This window comes from Cicer arietinum, chromosome 5, assembly GCF_000331145.2.
Source record: "Cicer arietinum cultivar CDC Frontier isolate Library 1 chromosome 5, Cicar.CDCFrontier_v2.0, whole genome shotgun sequence".
NCBI lineage: Eukaryota > Viridiplantae > Streptophyta > Magnoliopsida > Fabales > Fabaceae > Cicer > Cicer arietinum.
Window position 1 is genome coordinate 70779715 of NC_021164.2, and position 21767 is coordinate 70801481.

Below are 21767 nucleotides of genomic sequence, written 5' to 3' on the forward strand. Positions count from 1 at the left end.
AGGAATGCAATATGCTCCCTTGTGCATTTGATACAGACAAAATGACCGTCTTATACACACCTTGAAATGAAAAGAATGAGACAATTATGTTTTTCATGTCTGGACTCTGGTTACAGTTCAACCTCATGATGTTCACTGCCGCCCAAAGTTTTTAAATCTTTATATCCACGGGAGCATTGCAAAGTTTGAAGAATTTTGTATAGCAGCTCAAACAGCCTGCACACATGCTGTTGGGTTTCTGTTATTAATTTTGGTCATCGGTTATGCATCACGTTGGTTTTGAGTGTTGAATATAGACAAAACCCTGCCTAAGCCCCACATTATTACATTGTGTTTTATGCATTGACCTCAAAATCAGAAGAGAAGACTTGCAGGTTTCATTTCTGAGGGAATTTGAACCTTGTGTTCTTGCTATTTTTAGTTGTTGCTTTAAGCAAGGAATACAGGATTCAGAACCTAACATGAATATAATATTAAAAAGTTTATTCGCATTCACATTTTCAGTTTTTCTGATTTATTTTACCATTGTTAATTTGCTATAATAATCTTTCCATTGAATTGACATAAATTAGCAATAGTATGAATCAAGGTTACTTTCTTTACAACCTTGACCTGAACTTCAGGCATAATTATGTCTTCGTTTGTGAATATTGGAACTTATCAAGTTTTTATGCTTAGCCTTATCATTTCCTGTGTTTGGATCTCTATCAGGGACATTGCCCTGACTGAGAAGTTAAAAAGGATTCATTTCATAGTTTTCTCTATGCCAACTCCTGATACCATGGCGTTTACTGTTCTGTATACTCATTCTTAGGTTATTGCGGAGAGGCTTTCTGAGGAAGAAATTGGTGGTCTGAAGGAGTTATTCAGGATGATTGATGCTGACAATAGTGGAACTATAACATTCGATGAGCTAAAAGAAGGCTTAAAGCGAGTAGGAACTGAACTTATGGAGTCTGAAATCAAGGATCTTATGGATGCAGTAAGACAAATAGTTACTGTTTTTGGTTTTAATCAAGTTTCATTATTTGTGATGTTTTGCCTAATTCTAAACTTGACAATTGAACAAATACTTTTAATCTTGCGTGTGACAGGCAGATATTGATAATAACGGGACACTTGACTATGGAGAATTCATTGCTGCTACTGTCCACTTAAATAAGCTGGAGAGAGAGGAAAATCTGTTGTCAGCATTCTCCTACTTTGACAAAGATGGAAGTGGTTACATAACCATTGACGAGATACAAGAAGCTTGTAAGGAGTTTGGTTTGGATGATGTCCATATTGATGAAATGGTCAAGGAAATCGATCAAGACAATGTATGTATTTTTTTCTCTTTGCCTTGTTATGAAGAGCTTGCTTATTTAGGTCATAAGTTTCTTCAAATTCAGTTTTTCAAGATTATAATGCAACATTAGCATTGTTATGTTTTTCATTGAAGAACTGTGAATCCATCATTTGCCAACTTTGTTGATGAAAGATTTGTGGTGCAGGATGGACAAATAGATTATGGGGAATTTGCTGCCATGATGAGAAAGGGCAATGGAGGGATCGGAAGGCGAACCATGAGAAGTACACTCAATTTCAGAGATGCTCTGGGAGTCATAGGCAACAGATCCAATTAAGTTATTGTACCTTGAATAATTATGCGGTGATAGAAATTTAGGGATGAGGAAAAAACTCTGGTAACTTTCAATTTTATTGTTATCCTGACAAAAATCTGCCTTTATGAATGGATCCATCGATCTAAAATGTTTTTCATGAAATGAACCGCAACACGAGTTAGCGGAATCTAACATGTGCATAGTTTAGAAAAGGATGAAAATAGCCACAATTATCTTCTTTTCCTCAGAGCTATTTGGTTTGATGAAATAAGTTTGAATGAGAGTGAATTAAGAATTGTGCTATATAGAACCCTTCAAAGCAAGAGCATATACATTCCAGTAAACGAGGCAGCAGATACATTGTTCAACCTGATTTTCCACAGATTGTGCTGGTAAACTAATTTAAAACATTCATAAAAAAGAAATTAACTTAGAATAAAAAACCAACAGTGCAGTTTTCATATTCTTCCAGCCACTTTAAACAGGCACAGAGCTAAAATTACAACATTGGGAAGTGGAGCAACAATAACGGCCCTTAAAACAAACAGTCTATAAATAAAGTAAGCTAAATGGTAATGAAGATATCAAGACAAATATTTAAATAAATCTATTAGGGCAAGGTTTAAGAAATGTGCTGAAGAGATCAATTTTGATTTCATTTAACAATAAGGAGCTACCCCTGCACATTAATATAAACTTTTACATAAATTCAATGTAACATTTCACATGCAGCAAATGAGTAACAATCCAAAATCTTAACCAGAAGTGGCTTACACATATATTTGAGATACAAACATTGAAAAGTTTACACTTTACTTGATAATGCATGCATATTTGGCTATGGTTGGTGCCTTTCACAATTTACTGGCAGTTGGAAGATATTTAGTATGGCGTCCCTGGGCGAAAACCTTGCCGGTTTTTTTCTTCCTGAACTACACGCAAGGCCTTGGCCTCAATCTCAATCTCCTCCTAAAATAACAAATTGGGGAAACAAAATTACTAATGCATTGAGATCTTGCATTGAACATAAAAACTAAAAAAAACACAAATTGCAGTAACAATTTCTACCGTAACCAAAATCAATATCAATCTTCTGATCGAGTAAAGTAAAAGTCAAATATTTGATCTAAATTAACTGAGACTGTAAAAACTATTTACAAATACACTAGTGTATATATGAATTAATTAATAACAATAGAAGAAAAAAAAGCATAATTGAGAAAGAATGAAAAGGAGAATAGAGAGGGATACAATACATCGGCATATGCAGCATCCAAATAGGACACATTGATCTCAACGGAAACCCCGGTGTTGGGACCTGAATATCCAGATGCTGGAATGGCGGCGGAGCCCACAATATCAACCATCGCAGCCATGGCGCCGCCGTGTAAGGAATTTCCGGAATTGAGTAGACGGGGAGGTATCTTCATGGAGCAGACGACGCGGCTAGGTTCGATGAGATCGACGCGAAGCGAACTCATAACTAAGGGTTCAATGAATCTTGAAGGCAATCCATTTACGATTGAAGCTGTTTCTCCTTCTCCTTTCTCGAGGTATCTCTTCACTGATTCCAATTCCATTTTCACTTTCTTCTCATTTTAGTTTATTCACACAACACAACCACTCATATATTGACTTCTCTTGTTTTTTTTAGTGTAAATTGATTTTGTTTAGAAACAAAAAATAATTATCTTTTTTTATTTAATTTTTTTTTTATGAATTGCTACCAAATTTAAATATAGCTTGTACAATTTGAAGAGATCTAAATTTCAATTAAGAGAATGTGTCGAAATTTGTGTTGTTGGCACTCCTACACCATAAACTAATTTTAATTCTATTTGAGAAAATAGTAGTTATTTTAAAAAATTAATTATTAAATTTTAATCCTTAAAAATATTTAATTTTTTTATAATTATTTTTAAAGTCATCGCTATAAATCATTGTGATTGTTGGATGTAATTCAAATTAATTTGTAAGTAGTTAGTTAGAATATGGTTAGAAGTTAGTTAGAATATAATTATAAGTTACTTGAGGTTGTTATAATTTGTACAGTAAGAAACTGCTTCTATAAAAGCCATCAGAACCGAGAATATAAACAATTTTTTTTTGACTGAATTCCAGACTATTAATCATGCTCCATATTACATTCTCCAGACTAATCATTCTCCGCTTTCTGAATTTTCTATTTTATTCTATTTTTTTCTCAATTTCAATTCATCTCAATTATACAACTTGTTCCAATTATTGATATCAAGAACTTGAGTTATAATTATTGGGAAACACGAGTGCAAGTGTGAGGGGGAATCAAAAATTGGAAAACACAAGTGTGAGTGACATAAGACATGAATGGATGATGATTTCCATCGTATTTGTCAATCCTTGATGGGAAAAATTGGGAGAGGTGATCTGCATCCATGAGATCGTTGTTGGGATCTCAATAAGTGTTTGAGATTGTTCGAGATTGATATGAACAACTTGGTGCGAATCCAATGGAAAGACAACAAACAACTTTCAAAGATTGCAAGACATTGTTTTACATCCAGCAAAGTGTGGATTCAAACAACTTTGAGAGGATCTCGAAGACATCTACATCAAAGGAGGCGTGAGAGATCTTGGTCAAGTACTATACAAGTGGAGAAAGGCCAAGAAAGTGAAGCTCCAAATGCTAAGAAGCCAATACGAACTATTGCAGATGGAAGAATATGAATATGTGGCAGATTACTTCAATCGTGTGCAAGTCGTTATTAATCAGATGAGAACAAATTGTGAATCAGTAATTGGAGTGGTGGTTATTGAAAAGATCCTTAGAACATTAATACAAATGTACGATCACATAGTGGTGGCAATTGAAGAATCAAAGGACATTGATAAGAAAATGAATGCATATCCAAGAAAATCCAAAAAGAGGATGATGAAGCTCAAATGGCAGCTGAGGATTCAAATTCAGATGATGTGTTATTGATACTGGATGTTTTAATCATATGGTTGTTCTAATAATATGACTGGACGTAAGGAGTGGTTTGTGAGTCTTGATGAAAGAATAAAAAGGGAAATCAGATTTGCAGATAATAGAAAAGTAACTGCAGACCGAGTAGGAAATGTGTTGATTCAAATGAGATATGGAAAGCAATCTTTCATATGTGATGTGTTGTATGTGTCAAGAATAAAGAACAATATGCTAAGTCTTGGACAACTAATTGAAAAGGGATATTCAATGAAGATGGATATTCAATATGCTAAGTCTTGGACAACTAATGAGATTTTGAATTCAAGGGAAGATGATGTTGGTACCCCCTTCTTTTCAATCTCTTATGGCTTGTAGGACTACAACTCAAAGGAAAACAGTCAATCGTGGAGCAAGAGTAGGAGTTGTTGTAGGAGATGTTGAGCAAGGGAACAAAGATGCTAATGTTCCAGTCACTCTTGTTGTTGTGCCAAGCAGCAGGAGAAGGGTCCCTGCAATTTCTACTCCCAGAAAGAAGGAAGTGATTGAGCTGAATGACGATAGCGATGATGGTAAGAGTGACGTCCAAGGGAAGCTAGTGGATGTGGCTAAAACTCATGTTGTAACTTCTAGCAGTATGGCAAGAGCTGTTGGCCGCTCGGTTTGCAACAAGACTGATTTGCAGCAGCTGGATGGATTGTCGAAAGGGGACATGAAGTTGGTGATGGGGATGAAATCTGAAGCATTGAAGACTGCAATTGGTCAAGGCGGCAAGGGGACAAAAGCTGATGTGTTGTTGACCATGAGTGCCTTGATTGAAGAAGGCGTGATTACGGTGAAAAATGCAGCTTGTGAGAGATTGTTGAATAAGAGATTGGAGATAAAGATGAAGTCTAAGAAAATCAATGATTGTTTGAACATATCAGCATAACGCACGAAACTGTGCTATCAATGTGGTGAAGTAGGACATTTTGCTCGAAAATGCGCAAGACATTCAAGTGTTCATGGAAGAAGTAAACATATAGAGACAAAGTTTCACTTCTTAAGAGATCAAGTGACGAAATGAATGATGAAACTAGAGCGCTGCAGTATTAATGATCAAAAGGCATACATCCTAGCTAAAAGCTTAAAGAGGGTGAAGTTCAAATAGATAAGGAACAATCTTGTATTAATGTCAATTGAATCACTTTGAATTAGGGACATGTTTGATGTAATTCAAATTGAGTTGTAATTAGTTAGTTATAATATGGTTAGAAGTTAGTTGAGGTTGTTATAATTTATACAGTAAAAATCTGCTTCTATAAAAGCCATCAGAAACATAAGCATAATTTTTTCTAATTGAATTTCATACTGTTAATTATTCTCCAGATTACATTTTTGAGACTGTTAATCATTCTCCGTTTTCTAAACTTTCTGTTTTCTTGTCAATTTCAATTTTTCTCAATTATACAATCTGTTCCAACGGTGATAAGCTCCTAGTGTTACACTCACATGACAATTAAATTAGTTTTATTGACATTTCTAAGTTGTTTAAAAGTATCAAAGAAATTAATAGATTTTGTTGTTTTTAGAAAAAAAATTGTTATCCATTTCACTTTTTTTCTCTAAAATAAGTATAGTTAGAGATGTACTTTTTTTTTAAAGAAAATGATTAATAAAGAAAACAAAAAATTCTAAATAAACACTTAAAATGAAACATAAAGTGTACTACTATCACCTTATTTTTTAAAATAAAAAGTTTAAATTGATGAAATTTGCTTTGAAAATGAAAGGTACTACATCCGTTGCTTAATATATATCGGACTCTCGAGATTTTTCTTTGATCTCCATTTATAACATTTTTTTTCTTTTTAATTTTTCAACTACATTAATTATATATTTTTTTATTAATATATCTTTAATTATGTTGTATATTCTTTTTTATGTAATTTGAAATACATATTACAATAAAAATATAAAATAATTTTCTTTCTTCAATGATAAACTAATAAAATAATTAAAATTATCAATAAATTTAATATTATAATTAATTTTTTTAATTTTCGTGATTTAGTTAAGAAGAGACAAATTATAACAATTGAATTAAAAAAGAGATATTTGAATTAAATGACAAATGTTCAGGACATTTGTTAAGGAACTCAATATATAATAAAGTCAATTAAAAATGTATTTTCAACTCTTTGAAATTTTAATTGAAAGTTTAAAAATTATTCTTCTTAATAAAAACTTATATTTTTAGTTTTTTTTTAAGACACGACATTTTTCGTTGAACTCGCCTCGGTCTCTTGATTCTAAATTTGTCCTTATATTCTCGTTTCGGGTTATAGTTACACCTGCTACTACACAACTAGATTTCAGATTTGCCCTTAGATTCCAGATTTGCCCTTAGATTCTAGATTTGCCCTTAAGCATGTCGTTCTCTCCCCGAAGCATATTTGAGTTCAAATATTTTGAGTCTATTTGGTTTGAAGCTTCCAAATGCAACTTTTTAAAAGAAAGAACCTTGCTTTGTTCAATTGCTTGCCATAAATTTCTCTCATGCTCACGATCATTCTGGTTATCTGCTTATGCTGTATTTATAGTCATTCTCTCCGACTTCACATGCATAATTGAGTTTCCTTTCCATCCATTTTATTCTTTTGTACATCAATACATTATTTTCTTGTAACAAGCTAAACTTTAACTTTAAGGAGGTGTTAGAATATTAAAAAGTACCTTATAATATCTTTTATATTATATTAGAGTATCTTGAGTTATTTCCTATGATTAATTTATAATCACATATATATTATAATATCTCTCATTATTATTATGATTTGTTCTTGATTTAGGATTGAGTCTATGTTTATCTATAAATAGAGATCAATATTGAGTCTTTTGTTATGAAGTTATCATAAAACTATTATCAATAATATTCAAACCTTATTATTTTCTCTCATATTTTTCTCTAAAATCCCACAACTTCAACAATAATTTTTGCCTCCCTCTTCGTTTATAATTATGAGGAATTGAGACTTTTTCAAATTTTTTGACTTCGATCAAACTCATCAATCTTCACCTTTATTGAAATTGGTGTATTTTTAGCTTTCATTGTCTACACCGACAATCATAGTTCAAAAAACTATCATACTCCACCATAAAAAGTATATTTCACTTGAAGCTAAATCTACTCTAATAATTTCTTCTCTATGTTGAAACATATGGTGCAACTTCCATATTGGTTTTCTTAAGATTTTCTTCAACAATCGACATAATTTCATCGCACACATGCCAAACTTCACAGCGAAACTTGACACACAAACTGGAATCGTGAACCAGGTAGGTTCTAAGAAAGAGAGGTTAGCCACACATGACCACTTAAAAACTAAGTCTTTCCTAACCAGAACATTTCCGAGCAACACTTTCACAAGATCACTATTCTTTTTTGATTTAGAAGATCAGACAATACTGCAATCATAGAGCTTACTAAGAAATTTTCTTCCATGGACTGAACCAAAAGATTTGATACCAGATGTAGGAAAAACAAACATAGAGAAATGAAAAGAACACAAGAACAACACAAGATATAAGGTGAAAACTTTAAAACCATAGAAAAAACCACTACCGTTGTCAATTGACAACCAGCGAATGACACTAGGTGAGAATTGTTACAACACATAGACATATCTCAAACAACTCATTAACCCCCAATACATCCACACGCTAAAAGAAATATTCGAACTAAATCCCACAAAACTCTAACCCAAGAGTATAAGGGGAAAAAACCCAGATATAAGCTCTATTGGAATTTATAATGAAGAACTAAAACTATATTTATAACTTTTGGCTCTTTCCTCCTTTACAATTTTAACCAATGTGATACTTTTTCAAGTTCTTCAATTTCAACCAAACTCATCAGTTTTGAGAGTTTGGAGGAGCGTAGGAGCAACAACGGACCAAATGCTACAAGACAACAATATAATTTGATACCACACCTCCACAAAAAATCTCAAGACATTGGTTATATGTGTCACCTCTTGCATCACTATTATTACCAATGGGACACACCTTCTAACTACACTGTTAAGAAGACTTTTGGATCAGGATCCACTCCCACTCTTCCACCAAGCCGAACCATGACTTTGATACCACTTGTTGGAGAATCCAGGGAGCACATTAGCAACAATGAACTTAATGCTTCAGGATCACAATAGACTTTAACACTAATCTCCACTCAAAATCTTAACGCATTAGGTATATGAGTTATTTCTCTCTTGTATGTGTAACATTTTACTCATTTATAATCGATGTGATACTTAACCACTCACACTTGAACAAGTCATCAGAAAAATATATTCATATTTTTAATACTATGTTATTATAATATCATATCAGATGGTTAAATACTTGGATCAAATATTTTTACATTTTATAAAGGTATCGAATGGTGTAGTGATATCAAGTATTATATAGTTTTTCCCTCTAATAATTTTTTTATAGGCAAGCTAATAAATCTTGAATGAAATGCTAGGTTGCAAATAAAACATAACTAAATAATTGCCATGAAACAAATCAAGAGACTAAGGTTGACATCATTTTTCAACTATTTATCAACCGCACCATAATGAAAATAATTACAACAGCCATTATAGTATAAGCAATCCTTTGCATAAATCATGTTACAAGGGATCAAAATACTCATCCCCTAAGGACACTCAAAATCTCTTATTTGTAGCTATGTTTCCAACTACAATAAGGAGCAGAGGAAACCAAACTTCGATAAAACACAACTCGATATTTAGAAAGAATGAAATACATAAATAAAACATGATGGAAACCTCATCCAATCACTAGAAAAATGAATATGAAAGTGAAACATAATTTTTATTTTTGAATCGTTGTTGAATTAGAGGGAGTTTTCTCCCTAAAAAATTTCCTTGTTCTTTTCTCTGATCTTAAATTTCACATTTTACTGGATATAGGGAGAAATTTGGTATGACGCCCCTGAGCAAAAATTTGGCCAGTCATTTTCTTCCTGAAGTCCACACTGACAACAGCTATAACCTTTCCCACTCGCAAAACCTTGGCATCAATCTCAATCTCCTCCTGCCATGTCCATTACATAATTATTATTAATTAAACGATACTAATGATTATTTTATAACTGTCTTCGAAGAGATTTAAATTTCATAATTTGAAATTAATGTGAAAATGTCCACCGCATAGGCACATATGCTATATAGAAATACATTATAAAAAAAACATTTTTATGATAAATTCATGACACATATATAATATTGGCAACCAGGAAAAGAATCTCCTATTCCTCAAATTATGTTTTTGATACGGATTTTTTTTAATTATGTTCTCTTTTTGAATTTCTTTTAAAATACTCTTTGAAATTAATGTATTAAAATACTCTATTTTTTTGGCATTCGAGAGGTGGCATGACAGAGAAGCGACTATGTCTTGCGTTAAAAATGTATCTCCTTCAAGAGGTCGCATCGTGTGGTCACATCTAGGATGTGACCATCTATTGCTTTATTTATTTATTTTAACAAATTAAAAAATAATAAAATGTCAAATCAATAGATGGTGGCATCCCCATCATACCATCTTGAAGGAGAGAAATTTTCAGCACAAGACATGGTCGCATCCCCACCTTGCGACCTCCTAAAGTCCCATAAAAATAGAACATTTCCGTAAATTAATTTTAAAGTAGTGTATTTTAGATTTTTATAAAAAAAAAAAAGAGGATATAATTGGAACAAAATCCTTTGATATCACATATAAATAACGGCAATACATCATGTCAAAAGTTGAAAGGGGTAGTAGTAGTATTCATTTACTTTCTGTTATGTCAGTGAATGACTATGATAGCTTAGTTGTGCTACAAACTATTGTATATAAAGTTTCAATGAACGAGCAATGAACTCAGAACCTTCATTCTCTCAATTTTGTTCTGTCTTCCGAACTCTCACTCAATAAGCAGGGTTGAAAACACATCAGGCATGTAAAACAATAAAAAGTGAGTGTTGTTTGTTTTGGTTTTTTTATTGGTATACATCTGCACTTTAGCATCTATATTGGAAAAGCAGGCTCCTTTGTTTTCTCTTTAAAAGTTTATGATATATTTATTTAAAATTATTCAATAAAATATTAAATAGTCTTAAAATTTTATAAAATTAATCTACTCAATAATTCTTTTTATTTAACGGTTGAGTTGTAATAAAATCTATCATGCATATTAAATTATTAAACGAAGTACAAGCCAATAAATCTTCCCCCATACATGAATAATTGACAGATAAGTTATTAAATGACTATTTTTTTATTTAATTATAATATTTTTTAATATAAGAAAATAAAAATGTTTTGATATGGATACTGACATGGACATAAGCAGCACCCAAGTGTGAGACGTTGATCTCGAGGGAAACTCCCGAATCCATTGGAAATCCAGCGGCGGGAATTGCGGCTGCGCCAATCACATCCACCAGAGTAACGATGGCACCACCGTGCAAGTACTTACCATTCTGCGACTTAATTAATTAATTTAGGTTAGGAAAAACTCCATCGGCTATAACGATGCTACAATTAGTGAAATTAAGTCAAGAATAAGATGAATCGAGATAGAAGAGATTAGAGTATATACGAGTAAACGTGGCGGTATTTTCATCGAGAAGACGACACGGCCAGGTTCCATGAGATCCAGGTGTAAGCCATAAAAGATTAGAGGTTCTATGAATAGTGGAGGCAATCCATCTACAGTTATTGTTGTTGTTGATGCTCCTTCTCCTTCATTCTCCAAATACTTTTTTACTATTGATTCTAACTCTCTTATTCTTCCTTCTGTTTTTTCCATTCTACTTTTCGTTCCTTTTTCTTTGGAACTTTCACATTGACTTCGAGGTTTTGTTTATATTTAAAAAATAAAGGACGGTTAATTGGTTACAAAACGCTAACAAAAACCACGTTGGAATTAGTTGTGTATGCAATTTTCACAAATTTAAAAATAAAAAATTTCGACCCAATTTTTTCTTCTTCTTCTTAACATGTATGTGCCTTTACACCATCTCGAATGCAGGAACTTTATAATCTCTTATTTTCTATCGTTTAACCTTTTTTTCTTTTTCTTTTTTATCATTGGATTGGAGTATGTCTATGTGACAATTGGGAGTGCTTAGGTTTAAGGGATGGAGTTTTAGCAAGCAACTCAAATTTCAAGGAACTTGCTCACTAAAAATAATTTCAATGTTACTACACACACCCTTCATATTACTACCCACAACCCTCAAATTTATAAAAAAATCAAAATACTTAAAATGTCCTTTGATATTTATAATATTTTTTACAACTTTACTAACTCATAACTCACCTTCATCAACATTCATCACATCTCATGACTCATATTAAAAAATCACTATACCTCATCAACCATACCTCATAATCATTTAAAACTCACATAACTCACTCCTAACATACATTCTTCATCATATTGTGGTTAAAGTGACCTAAAAATATATGTTTGTTGGTCTGTTTCAGAGTTCGATTTTTTTTTCTAAATCTAGGGATTGTAGTTCATGTACGTTGTATTGCTACGTGAACTAAATTCACGTAGGTTAAAAAAAAGTAAAAATCTCAAAATTTACGCATTCTTAATTCATGTGCACGTACGTGATTTAATATTGCATAATCAATGGAGTTTAAAAATTCAACATCTCAGTACGTATGCGATCTTAATTCACGTACGTGTACGCGAATTAAGATTGCGAAATCATTGAAGATTAAAAATTAAACCATTTACGTAAACTCAATTTCACGTACGTTTACATTTACGTTAACTGAGTTCACATATATTTACTAGAATTAAGTTTACGTAAACTTACGTGAACTCAATTTACGTAAATGTTAGCAAAATTCTTAAGATGGTTAATGATGATTGACGATGATTAATGATGATTAATGATGATTAATGATGATTAATGATGATTGATGATGATTTATGAAGATGGTTAATTATGATGATGGTTAATGTTGAAGAAAATGAAGAAGATGAAGAATGTGTTGAATGAAGATAGAATAAAGAAGAAGAAGAAGAAGAAGATGGGTTAGGTTAATGAAGAGGAAGAAGGGAAGAGTAATTTGAGAATTATGATTTTTTTTAAACATTTGAGGGGTGTGGGTAGGAAATTAGGGGGTGTTGGTAGCGAAATTAAAATAATTTTTGATTACTCAATCTCAATTGGAAAAAGGTGAGGTAAAACATATGTTGTTTATTGTCATTAGAGATCTTAACATAACTCGCACTTGCAAATGTCCACTCAAACCTATTTGATTTGAGTGGAAAATTTTCATTTTGATTGAATGCGGGTGCAAGTGCAGATTTTCCTCAAAATTAAATTTCGGAAGCGGGTTTTGGGGTGATGATATCCACCCCACATCTACCCTCAAACCGGTTCCACAAGTAATATTACAGTAATTTTTTAATTTTCTATACATGTACATATTGAATATACTTAATATTTTTTTAACTTTTATTTTTAATTTTATTATTGTCTAATAATAATTATTTTATTATATTAATTATAATATATATGATTTTTAAATTTATAATTTATATATATTAATGGATGCAAGTGTAGGTGGAGAAATCTGAATTCGTTGTAGACGACAATGGAGGCTAAATTTTACACGCACTATAAAACGGATGCGGGTGTGAATTTTTTCCGATTAACAGATATAGGAGTGAAGGATGCAAAATTCGTCCCTGACCCAATCCGTTGCCATGCCTAATTGTGATCACTATTGGAGTATGATTAGTTAAGATTACTTATAAATTGTTTACTATGTGACAAAAAGAAAAATAATTCACCCCAATTTGAATTATTTTATAAAAATAAATTAGTTAAAATATATTATTGATCTTCAAATTTCACAAACCAACAATTTTGATCCGTATATTTTAAAAATAAGTAAAAATCATCATAATTTGCTTGAAAATAACAATTTTAACTTTATTATTTTTACAAAAATCAGCCCCATCAATTTTGAGCAATTCAATGCTTAAAATATGTATGTGTAGATGCAAAATTTAATTAAAAGTATAATAAACGTGATTGTTGGTCAAATATATCATTTAAAAACGCGATTTCATCTTCTTCCAGAAGCCTTTTTAAGAATAAAATAAACATTAAAAAATCAAATTGTAATTTAATTGCAAGAGAAAGAAAATAAAGTTAAAAGCCACATTAGCATGTTACAATCGATATTGGACGCAAAAATAAGTGTTTAACGTAAATATTTTTAAACAAAACACACTAACTTAACAAAAAAAACTAAATTAAAAAAATTAATAGAAAAGATAGTGTGGTTATTTATTTCGATATCAAGAATAACATTATCAAAATTTAACTCCAGTTAAAAAATTAGTCTTAAGACTATGTACATCAAATTTTTAATTATATTTTTATTTTTATTTTATTTTAAAATATAAATATTTTCTTTTTGAAAAAGAAAAATGTCACAATTATCTGACATACTAAGAGAAAGCTCGTAAAAAACCCATGCATTCCCTACATTTAGACGAAAATTAAGGGTGATTTTGTTTTCACAACATACTACAAACTCAAAATCACATTAAATGATAGCCTAGATTCTGAAAAACCAGTTAGTATAAAAATTAGTATACTCTGAAATGTTAGAAAAGGGGAACACAAATTACAATAAAAATAATTTAAGATCAGGGATAAATTAGTCAAAAATACATTAGAAAAGGAAAAATCAATGAAAAAGTGACCTACTCCAAAAATAAGGCATAAATATTTGATAATAAAGAAAACTAAGGAGAGGGCATTCTAATACACAAAACAAGGAAACTAAAAAGCTGTATGACCATCACCGACTGCCGTGTAGTAGCCAGATACCCTTCATCTTTCTGTCCTAGTAAAACTTCCAGGAGATTAAGGTCAAGATTTCTTCAAACAAAAACCTAACAGCAAATGTATATCTCAAAGAGAGAGTAAACACAAATTAATCCTCATTGTATTTAGTATCAACTCCCTCAAGCGTTTGAGAGAAAACCAAATCAATTGGTTTTCTTCTCTTCTTCCTTTGCAGCATCCGACTCTGCAGAAACCACGGCCTGATCATCCTCACCTCCAAAACCAAATTCATTTACACGCTTCTTATCCACTGGATAAATCCACCTTTGGTATACATATATTAGAAAGATAAGATCTGCAAGACAGGAAAGGAGAAAAGAAATCAAAACAATGAACTGCAATTGGAATAATGTTTCTAAATAAGTGCACTCAAAATTGTCCAGAGATGGAACAAATATCTGGATTGGAATGACAATCTTTTCAGCCAAGTGGCAGCGAAAAAATTCACGAATACCATGCTTGCTCAGAAAATAATGCAAAAGTATAAAACACCGTGATATTTATTTTCACAACTAAAATTGTTTTCACTGTTTTTAGTAAAAAACTTGGAAAACAAAGATGACTTCTGAAGTAGGCTAGAACTTATAAAGGCTTTAACTCTCTGGTAGGCTAAGACTTACATTCTCATTATACAATAAATATACAAGACACAAATGAGGCTAACTTAGTTTTATATAGCTTCCAGGAAGTACTTGACCCCAAATTCTATCCATAGTAATTCTACTCAAGTTAATCTTACCATCACGGAAGACAGAAAGCCGGTGTAGTGTTGGCATTTTGATGACAAAGGCAAAAAGATCGTCAATAATGGTGTTGAGAAACTTGTAAGTCATCTGCCTCCAAGGTAGGTGAGCAACAGATTTGAGCTTGTAGTTGATAAACAGTTGAGGGCACATCATAATAAAGCCTGCAAAGATTTTCCAGTACAAAGAGTATGAACATACAAAGTTTACCAAACTAGAAATTTTATGATCATTTGTGTATTGGTCAAATATGTTGTCATGAAAAGCAGTTTTTTTCTTTCCGTAAGTAGAAATAGAAAAAAAAATACAACTAAGAAGACATCGATTATATTTTTAAAAAATAAAAATGCTGAAAGCAATAAATAGTGTGGATTGTGGATTTCCCTTAAACAATTTATAAAATCTTTTTGGTTAAGGAGGTTTAACTCAATTTTACTTTTGGTGTCTGTTACATTAGCAGCTCTTATAAGCGACAAACTCATGGCAAAAAAGGTTCATCCCAGCTCAGGACCGTCTTACTCAGGATGCATGAGCTGCTACTACAACTAGGAAGTTAAAGCACGGCAAATTTGTTAGAGTCTAAGCACTTCTGATGACATTATAATAGTCACGGTCACACATGGTACTCCCAGACACAGATATCTCAACCAATTTAGAAGAGTACTTACCAAACATGTATACACAACTTGTGAGTGAAGACAGAATCCAAGAATACCAGCTCTTGTGACGCTCATACATTAGAGAGTAAACAGCGAAGCCAGCGGCAAGGAGAAATAGAACATAGGTTAAAAACTTCATTGCAATATCATCGTACTCTTTTGTCTTATTCCCTGCATATGACTCTCGATCTCGGAACCTCAACATAGGTATCCTCCCTGACCTATCAATCTGGGGGAAACAGTAATTGAAAATAATTAAGAAACAGAATTTGTGGGGGTATTCAAGGCTAGAAAGTAACTTCAGCGTGCATCTGCCTCACCCAAAAATATGATAAACAATAATTAGAAAAGGAAGGTCTCAGCAAAATATGGAGAAATATTCTCCATACATAGTTACAAAATCAGCATGTGAAAGGTCTCAGCAAGAAAGTTCTGTACACACAATACAGGTATGCTATAAATGATAATGAAGGGGTAAAAGCCAGCAGCATCAGCAATATATATATAAAATTCAAAATACACTCCTATCAATTAGGTTCACTTAGTCTTAATCTTAAAAAAGGCTAGACGATCATAAAGAATACCTCTATGTGCATGGCTTTTCCAATTTTCCAGAACTCGATAACCAAACCAGTTCCAGAGCTCAAAAGAATCATCCAAGAAGTGTCGTTGTCAAGCAAATAGAGGAATATGATAAGCTGACAAATAAAGCTCACAACAACAGTCTTTGCAGAGAGTCCTTCCATAGACTTATTTTTGTTCCAAAATTGAATGTCTGGACAGAAAGAAAATCATTAGATTACAATCAATGCATTAAAACCATATCTAAAAGGTTTCTCTAGTCAGTGCTACTGTCCTAAAGATTGTTATGTAAATAACTTACCATTCTTAAAAGCCAAAAAGTCAAATACTGAATGAAGAAGAGAAACAATCATGGTAACTCCTAGGAGGTAAGGATTTCCTTCCAAGAATACCCTCTGATACAATCATAAAAAAATCAAATAGTCAGACAATTAGAAAAACAAGGCACTTATAATTGCATACTGTGGGAGCCTCTGCACACAAAACAGAAGTTTCTTATATTTGGAAATTCCATCTTAAAACCATTTAGGGTATTAATGCCCCTTTGTTTAACCTAAAAGAGAAAATCATTCTTTGATAAAAAAAATACTATGGATCTTATTTTTTTCATGAGATGTCATTTTTAGCTTTTGAGAAGAACACTAAAACATCTGTTGAGGCTTTTACTTTTTTCTGAAAAACTTACATAGTTATTATAAATTTTTGCGAACACATATTTTGATTAAAACCACTTCTTTAGGAAAAAAATAGGTGATTAATATAGTCAGTGTTTTATGGCTTGAATTTCAAGCTACCAAGAAACAAAGCCAATAAATTACCATAATAGAGAAAAACAATATAAGGTGAAATTCTGGTAGGATAGAATAGAAAGTCCTCAGAGACAGGTGTACATTCAATGGAAAGCTAGGTTTTATTTAAGAATATACAAAAAAACATTCCGTTAAAGAATGTGAAAAGTTTTAAATTGTATGAGATTAAGTGTAATAAATTATTGGGAATTTGAGAAAAAGACGGTAAATAAAAAAAGCAAGAAATAAGGGTAAGGAAGTCAATGTATTTCTAAATTAATTATTTCTTAATCTGTGTGTCAAAGCCTAAAAGGACCAAAGATCAAGGACGGATGGAGTGACAAATTTAATCTTAATTTTCCGTGATTTAGTTAATAGGGTCCTATATTTAGGAACATGAGAATTTTACAACTTATTGAGAACAGACCTTAAGTTCATCAGCCTCGCCTTCAAGCATGCTTCCATAATTACGGTGAATCTGGAATGACTGGTCAATTTGCTGGAATAATTGCCATTTCGTCATGCTAATGGGACCAACTTCCAGATTAAGTAATAACTCAGTTACTGTCTCATTTAAAGTTATCAATTTATCCCGCAGCAACCAGAACTCATTGAAGAAAATAGTTGGATAGTAGTTCCCAGTGATAGGATCAATGTTCAAGTCTGGTCAACAAAAGTTAAGGAAACTAATGTGTATGATTAGCTAACTTGCGTAATACAGCAGTGAATCAGTGTCAACATATTGTAAGGTCAAAAAAGGAATTAGAAATTCAAAAAATAAGTGAAAAGTTCAAATAAAAAAATATTACTGACTTGCACAAACAAGGAATATATCAGGGCTACAAAAGTTCTCCATTTTTCAGTATCAACCATGCATAAGATGATCATATTGTTTTAAAGCTAGACATGGTATCAAGAGACCAAAGCCAAGAAACTAAAAGGGGAAGGGTATCAAAAGAAAATGACGAATGGCAAACAATGTTAATGGCAAGGATACGTGGAGCGATATTAGGTGGTATGCCTGTTTTTGGGTACCTGCAAACAAGAAAAGTATTAAATAACAATTAGCAGGGATAGAAAGAATATCCATTTATTATCAGGGTCGGCAATAGACAAAGATTTTAAATGATTTTCCATATTACATCCAATATGAGACTCCCAACCTTGGTTAACCAAATAAACCTTCCACAGATCCACAATACATTTTAAAAAGTTACAGGTCTACAACCCGATTCACCCAAAAAATAAAGGGACATAAAAGGAAGAGTAAAAAATTGTATTTTCATTCTGAGTAAGGTAGCTAAATATTCCAAATTTCCAACCATCTCTTTTACTACCTCATGTAAAACTGAATATAAAAGTAATTTGACTTAAAAGAAGACCAATTGATCCAACGGTCTCTTTTATCTCTGGTGTGACATTTTCTCATAAATCAACTATTATTAACTTTGGAAAGAAATTATGACTCGCCAGACACCAGAACATATAGATAAAATAGTGCACCAACAAATTTAATGAATTATAAGTAACATACTGAGTGAAGTCAGCAACCAAGTTAATTGTTATATTTGGTTTCCAATATGAACGCCACTCCTCAGGACCATCATCTTTAGAATCATCTTCAGTATCATCAACGACCTAACACAACAAAAAGAGATCAATACTGAGAGCATAGGGTACCCTTTTCAATGAACACTAACCAAATTAAAAGTGAGAACATTGTTGAAACAGGCTTACAGTAACATCAACAATCGTGATATAGAGATCCAATACATTAAAAAGTATATATCTATAGATTGTTGCACAAGTAGTTCCATGCACAAATACTGAGTCAAATCTTAATGAGTAGATGTAGGGTACCTTTTTTGGGCCCTTTGGAAGTAGAAATAGAATTTTCGACTTAATGACAAATTGACAATATATCAAACCATATTCTCAGTTTTTTGAAGGCCAAATAAGGGGAAAAGGGGCTGACAGAATCCCATTTTGAATTAATTGAATTGCCTTCTTTACACAAGTTATCTAGCATATGCATCCTTGATGAGATGGCCTACGCCGGCGTTTTTTATTTAAGCAAATGTCCAAAATTTTCTGCTTTCAACAAGTGTTTATCATTAAATGAAAAAAGAAAAGAAAAAATAACAATTCCTCACAGTACAATAAGTTATTTGTCACACATATGGTCACATAACCATATTAGCAGCTGCCGTAGAGTCGTAGACGAAAAAATTGCAAGAAGGAAGCTTAAGACAAAGCTTTGAAATATCCTCCTAGCATTCAAGCTAGGATGATATATGTTTTCAATGAACATATCAAGATAGGATTATAAAAGGAAACTTTAGAGATAAAGTCATGGAAATGCTTATTGTAAAAAATAAGATATGATACTCTTGTCTTAGGTGATTTGAGCGTGTGCGAAGAAGACTGATGAAGCAAGCACAGGTAGGGAGGGTAAGTGAGATGAAAGATAGTTCAATAGTAAACGGTAGATAAAGACTGGCAATAACTATAGGCATAACTATTAGAAGGATTACAACTTAAACAGTCTACCACTGGGTGTGGTTAATGAATAATGATAAGATATCATGGTGCTATTTGATCCATATATCTCATGTAAAAAAACAAAACAAGAAATATCTTGAACTCAATCCAAATTAACATCATAAAATGTTTTTATAAAGCTGATTATAAGATTATGTGAGCAAATAACAAACCTCGGATGTCACTTGATCCTCACTTGAATCGGGTTGGCCTCCCAACAGACTCTTCCTTTTATCTGCTTTTGACTTTGGCAAGTATATGACAACAGCTGAAGCCCATAAAAGAAAGACATATGTAAACCACTTTCCTAAAGTTATATACATTTAAAGTTACTAAAGTGTTATTAAGAAGGAATAAGCATACGATGTGTCCTTCCAAATGCTGCCTGAGGCTGGTATTCCGGATCACTAGGGTCGGGCGAATATCCAGATTGTGCAAAGAAAACATGAGCATATAGACTCCCATTGTGCTTCAGAGACTGGACAAAGAATTTTCATTAAAAAAAAATATTGGACAAATAATATGTACCCATAAAGTCCAATTTAAAAGGAACTACGTTAAACTTCCTTCAATCTTCAATAAATAACAGTAAATGAACTACACATAGGTAGCAGTTGCAATTTCATAGAGCCATACCTCAGTCGGGGGATAATTCAAAGTAAGAGACCTGGTACTCTCAGGTCCCCAAACAGCATATGGAATATTGGTTTCGTGCCATACAAGAGAATTTTCACTACCAAAGTCGTTGAATTTCTCATTTTCAGAAAGATAAACCCACATATCCTGAAAAAAATGTCATCCAAAAATAACATGACTGAGTAAGAAAACAAGAAGCAACATGAACATGGAAAGCCATTGCATTTTGAAAACCAACTTCAGAACACAATCTACTTGTTTTCTCTTTATCTTTTCCTACAAACAACACCCTTAAACAAAAGAAACTTTTTCTACAAAGAACATTCAGTAACGTAATCAAAAAATATGCAATCATGGTTTTAAAGAAAGGACCGCGGCGTCATGTTGTTTTTATCTCTCTACGACCGCAGCACAATCACAACAAGGACCACAGGTCGACAACAACTTCGTTTGATTATGATTCTCTGCAATATATCAAGGATAGTGGCATGATCGTGATTTAAAACCTTACATGTCATTATCTTTTGTAAGACTTAAAATTATTTCTGTGTACGTGTTTATTAGAAACTTCTGATCGTAAACAAAACTACAATCACAAATATGCAAACTTCGCCAGGAGTAAATTTCATCCAATAATAAAGTGTAACCTAAAAGTATCATCCCCGTTCTATAAGTAAGTAACCTAAAAGTATCATTGACGTCCTACTAGTATCGCTAGTGATAAAAAAGTGAAGGTATTAACATGACCTAATTGAATAATTCGAAATCTGAATTAAAAACTAAAAGTAATAATGAAAGATGGATCGAGAGTGCACCATAGGCTGGGCTTTGTGGAAGAGGTTGGAGATGAGAGCGGAAGGTTCGGTAGGCTTTTTGGAGGGAGAGAAGAATTTGGAAGCGAAATACCAGAAAACAACCATGCGAATGATACCGGTGAAGCTAAACCCTCCTCCGCCAGGTTGTTGTCTACCTTGTGGTGCTGCATCTGCACCTCCGCCTTCAACTACTGCCGCTGGCGGCGCCATGTTCGGCAGAGAGAGAGCGATGGAATCGAAGATTTGAAACGGATGATATGCTACTACTGAAGACGGTGTTGGTTTGTGATGTATCGAGTGATTATTATTATTAATTATTATTAATAAAGAAAGAATGCAAGGGTGTGTGCGTTGCTGCTGGGTGGTGGCCTAGTAAGGAGAGGAATAGGAATTGTGTAAGGTGGCCACGCAACGTCCCACCGATATATGCCCTTAAATTACTCTTTACATTTACTCAAATATTTATTTAAAGATAATTAATTAATTTCCCATGCTATTGGGAGAGTTTACAATATGACTCTTCTATAAAAAA

General features: G+C 32.5%; 3 protein-coding genes and 1 pseudogene across 4 annotated transcripts in view; 1 reads left to right on the forward strand and 3 right to left on the reverse strand.

Moving 5' to 3' along the window:
• Nucleotides 1–1766, forward strand: part of LOC101512548 (calcium-dependent protein kinase SK5) — a 4213-nt gene extending 2447 nt beyond the window's left edge. Inside the window, exons 5-7 of the mRNA XM_004502963.4 lie at nt 815–982; nt 1095–1319; nt 1494–1766. Of these exons, the coding sequence (XP_004503020.1) occupies nt 815–982; nt 1095–1319; nt 1494–1625 (525 nt within the window). The 3' untranslated portion in view covers nt 1626–1766. The remainder of the gene's footprint in view (nt 1–814; nt 983–1094; nt 1320–1493) is intronic.
• A 422-nt stretch (nt 1767–2188) lies between these two features.
• LOC101512855 (uncharacterized) lies at nt 2189–3236 on the reverse strand (annotated as a pseudogene).
• Nucleotides 3237–9113: 5877 nt separating this feature from the next.
• On the reverse strand, nt 9114–11693 carry LOC101513182 (uncharacterized). Of its 2 annotated transcripts, none has more exons than XM_004502965.4 (3): nt 11183–11693; nt 10920–11063; nt 9114–9633 (listed from the first exon to the last, which is right to left on the reverse strand). In XM_004502965.4, exons 1-3 carry the CDS (start codon nt 11390–11392, stop codon nt 9490–9492), a joined length of 498 nt encoding a protein of 165 aa, XP_004503022.1. In that variant the 5' UTR covers nt 11393–11693; the 3' UTR covers nt 9114–9489. The 2 variants fall into 2 exon arrangements, with proteins under 2 accessions (XP_004503022.1, XP_073224642.1); XM_073368541.1 differs by having other exon boundaries at nt 10920–11069; nt 11183–11687.
• A 2532-nt stretch (nt 11694–14225) lies between these two features.
• On the reverse strand, nt 14226–21635 carry LOC101513711 (uncharacterized). Its single transcript, XM_004502966.4, has 12 exons — nt 21236–21635; nt 20421–20567; nt 20148–20262; nt 19958–20052; nt 18778–18881; nt 18241–18278; nt 17671–17906; nt 16757–16850; nt 16458–16648; nt 15883–16102; nt 15211–15378; nt 14226–14766 (listed from the first exon to the last, which is right to left on the reverse strand). The coding sequence occupies exons 1-12, from the start codon at nt 21443–21445 to the stop codon at nt 14615–14617; spliced, it is 1770 nt and encodes a 589-aa protein (XP_004503023.1). The 5' UTR covers nt 21446–21635; the 3' UTR covers nt 14226–14614.
• Between the last annotated feature and the right edge of the window lie 132 nt (nt 21636–21767).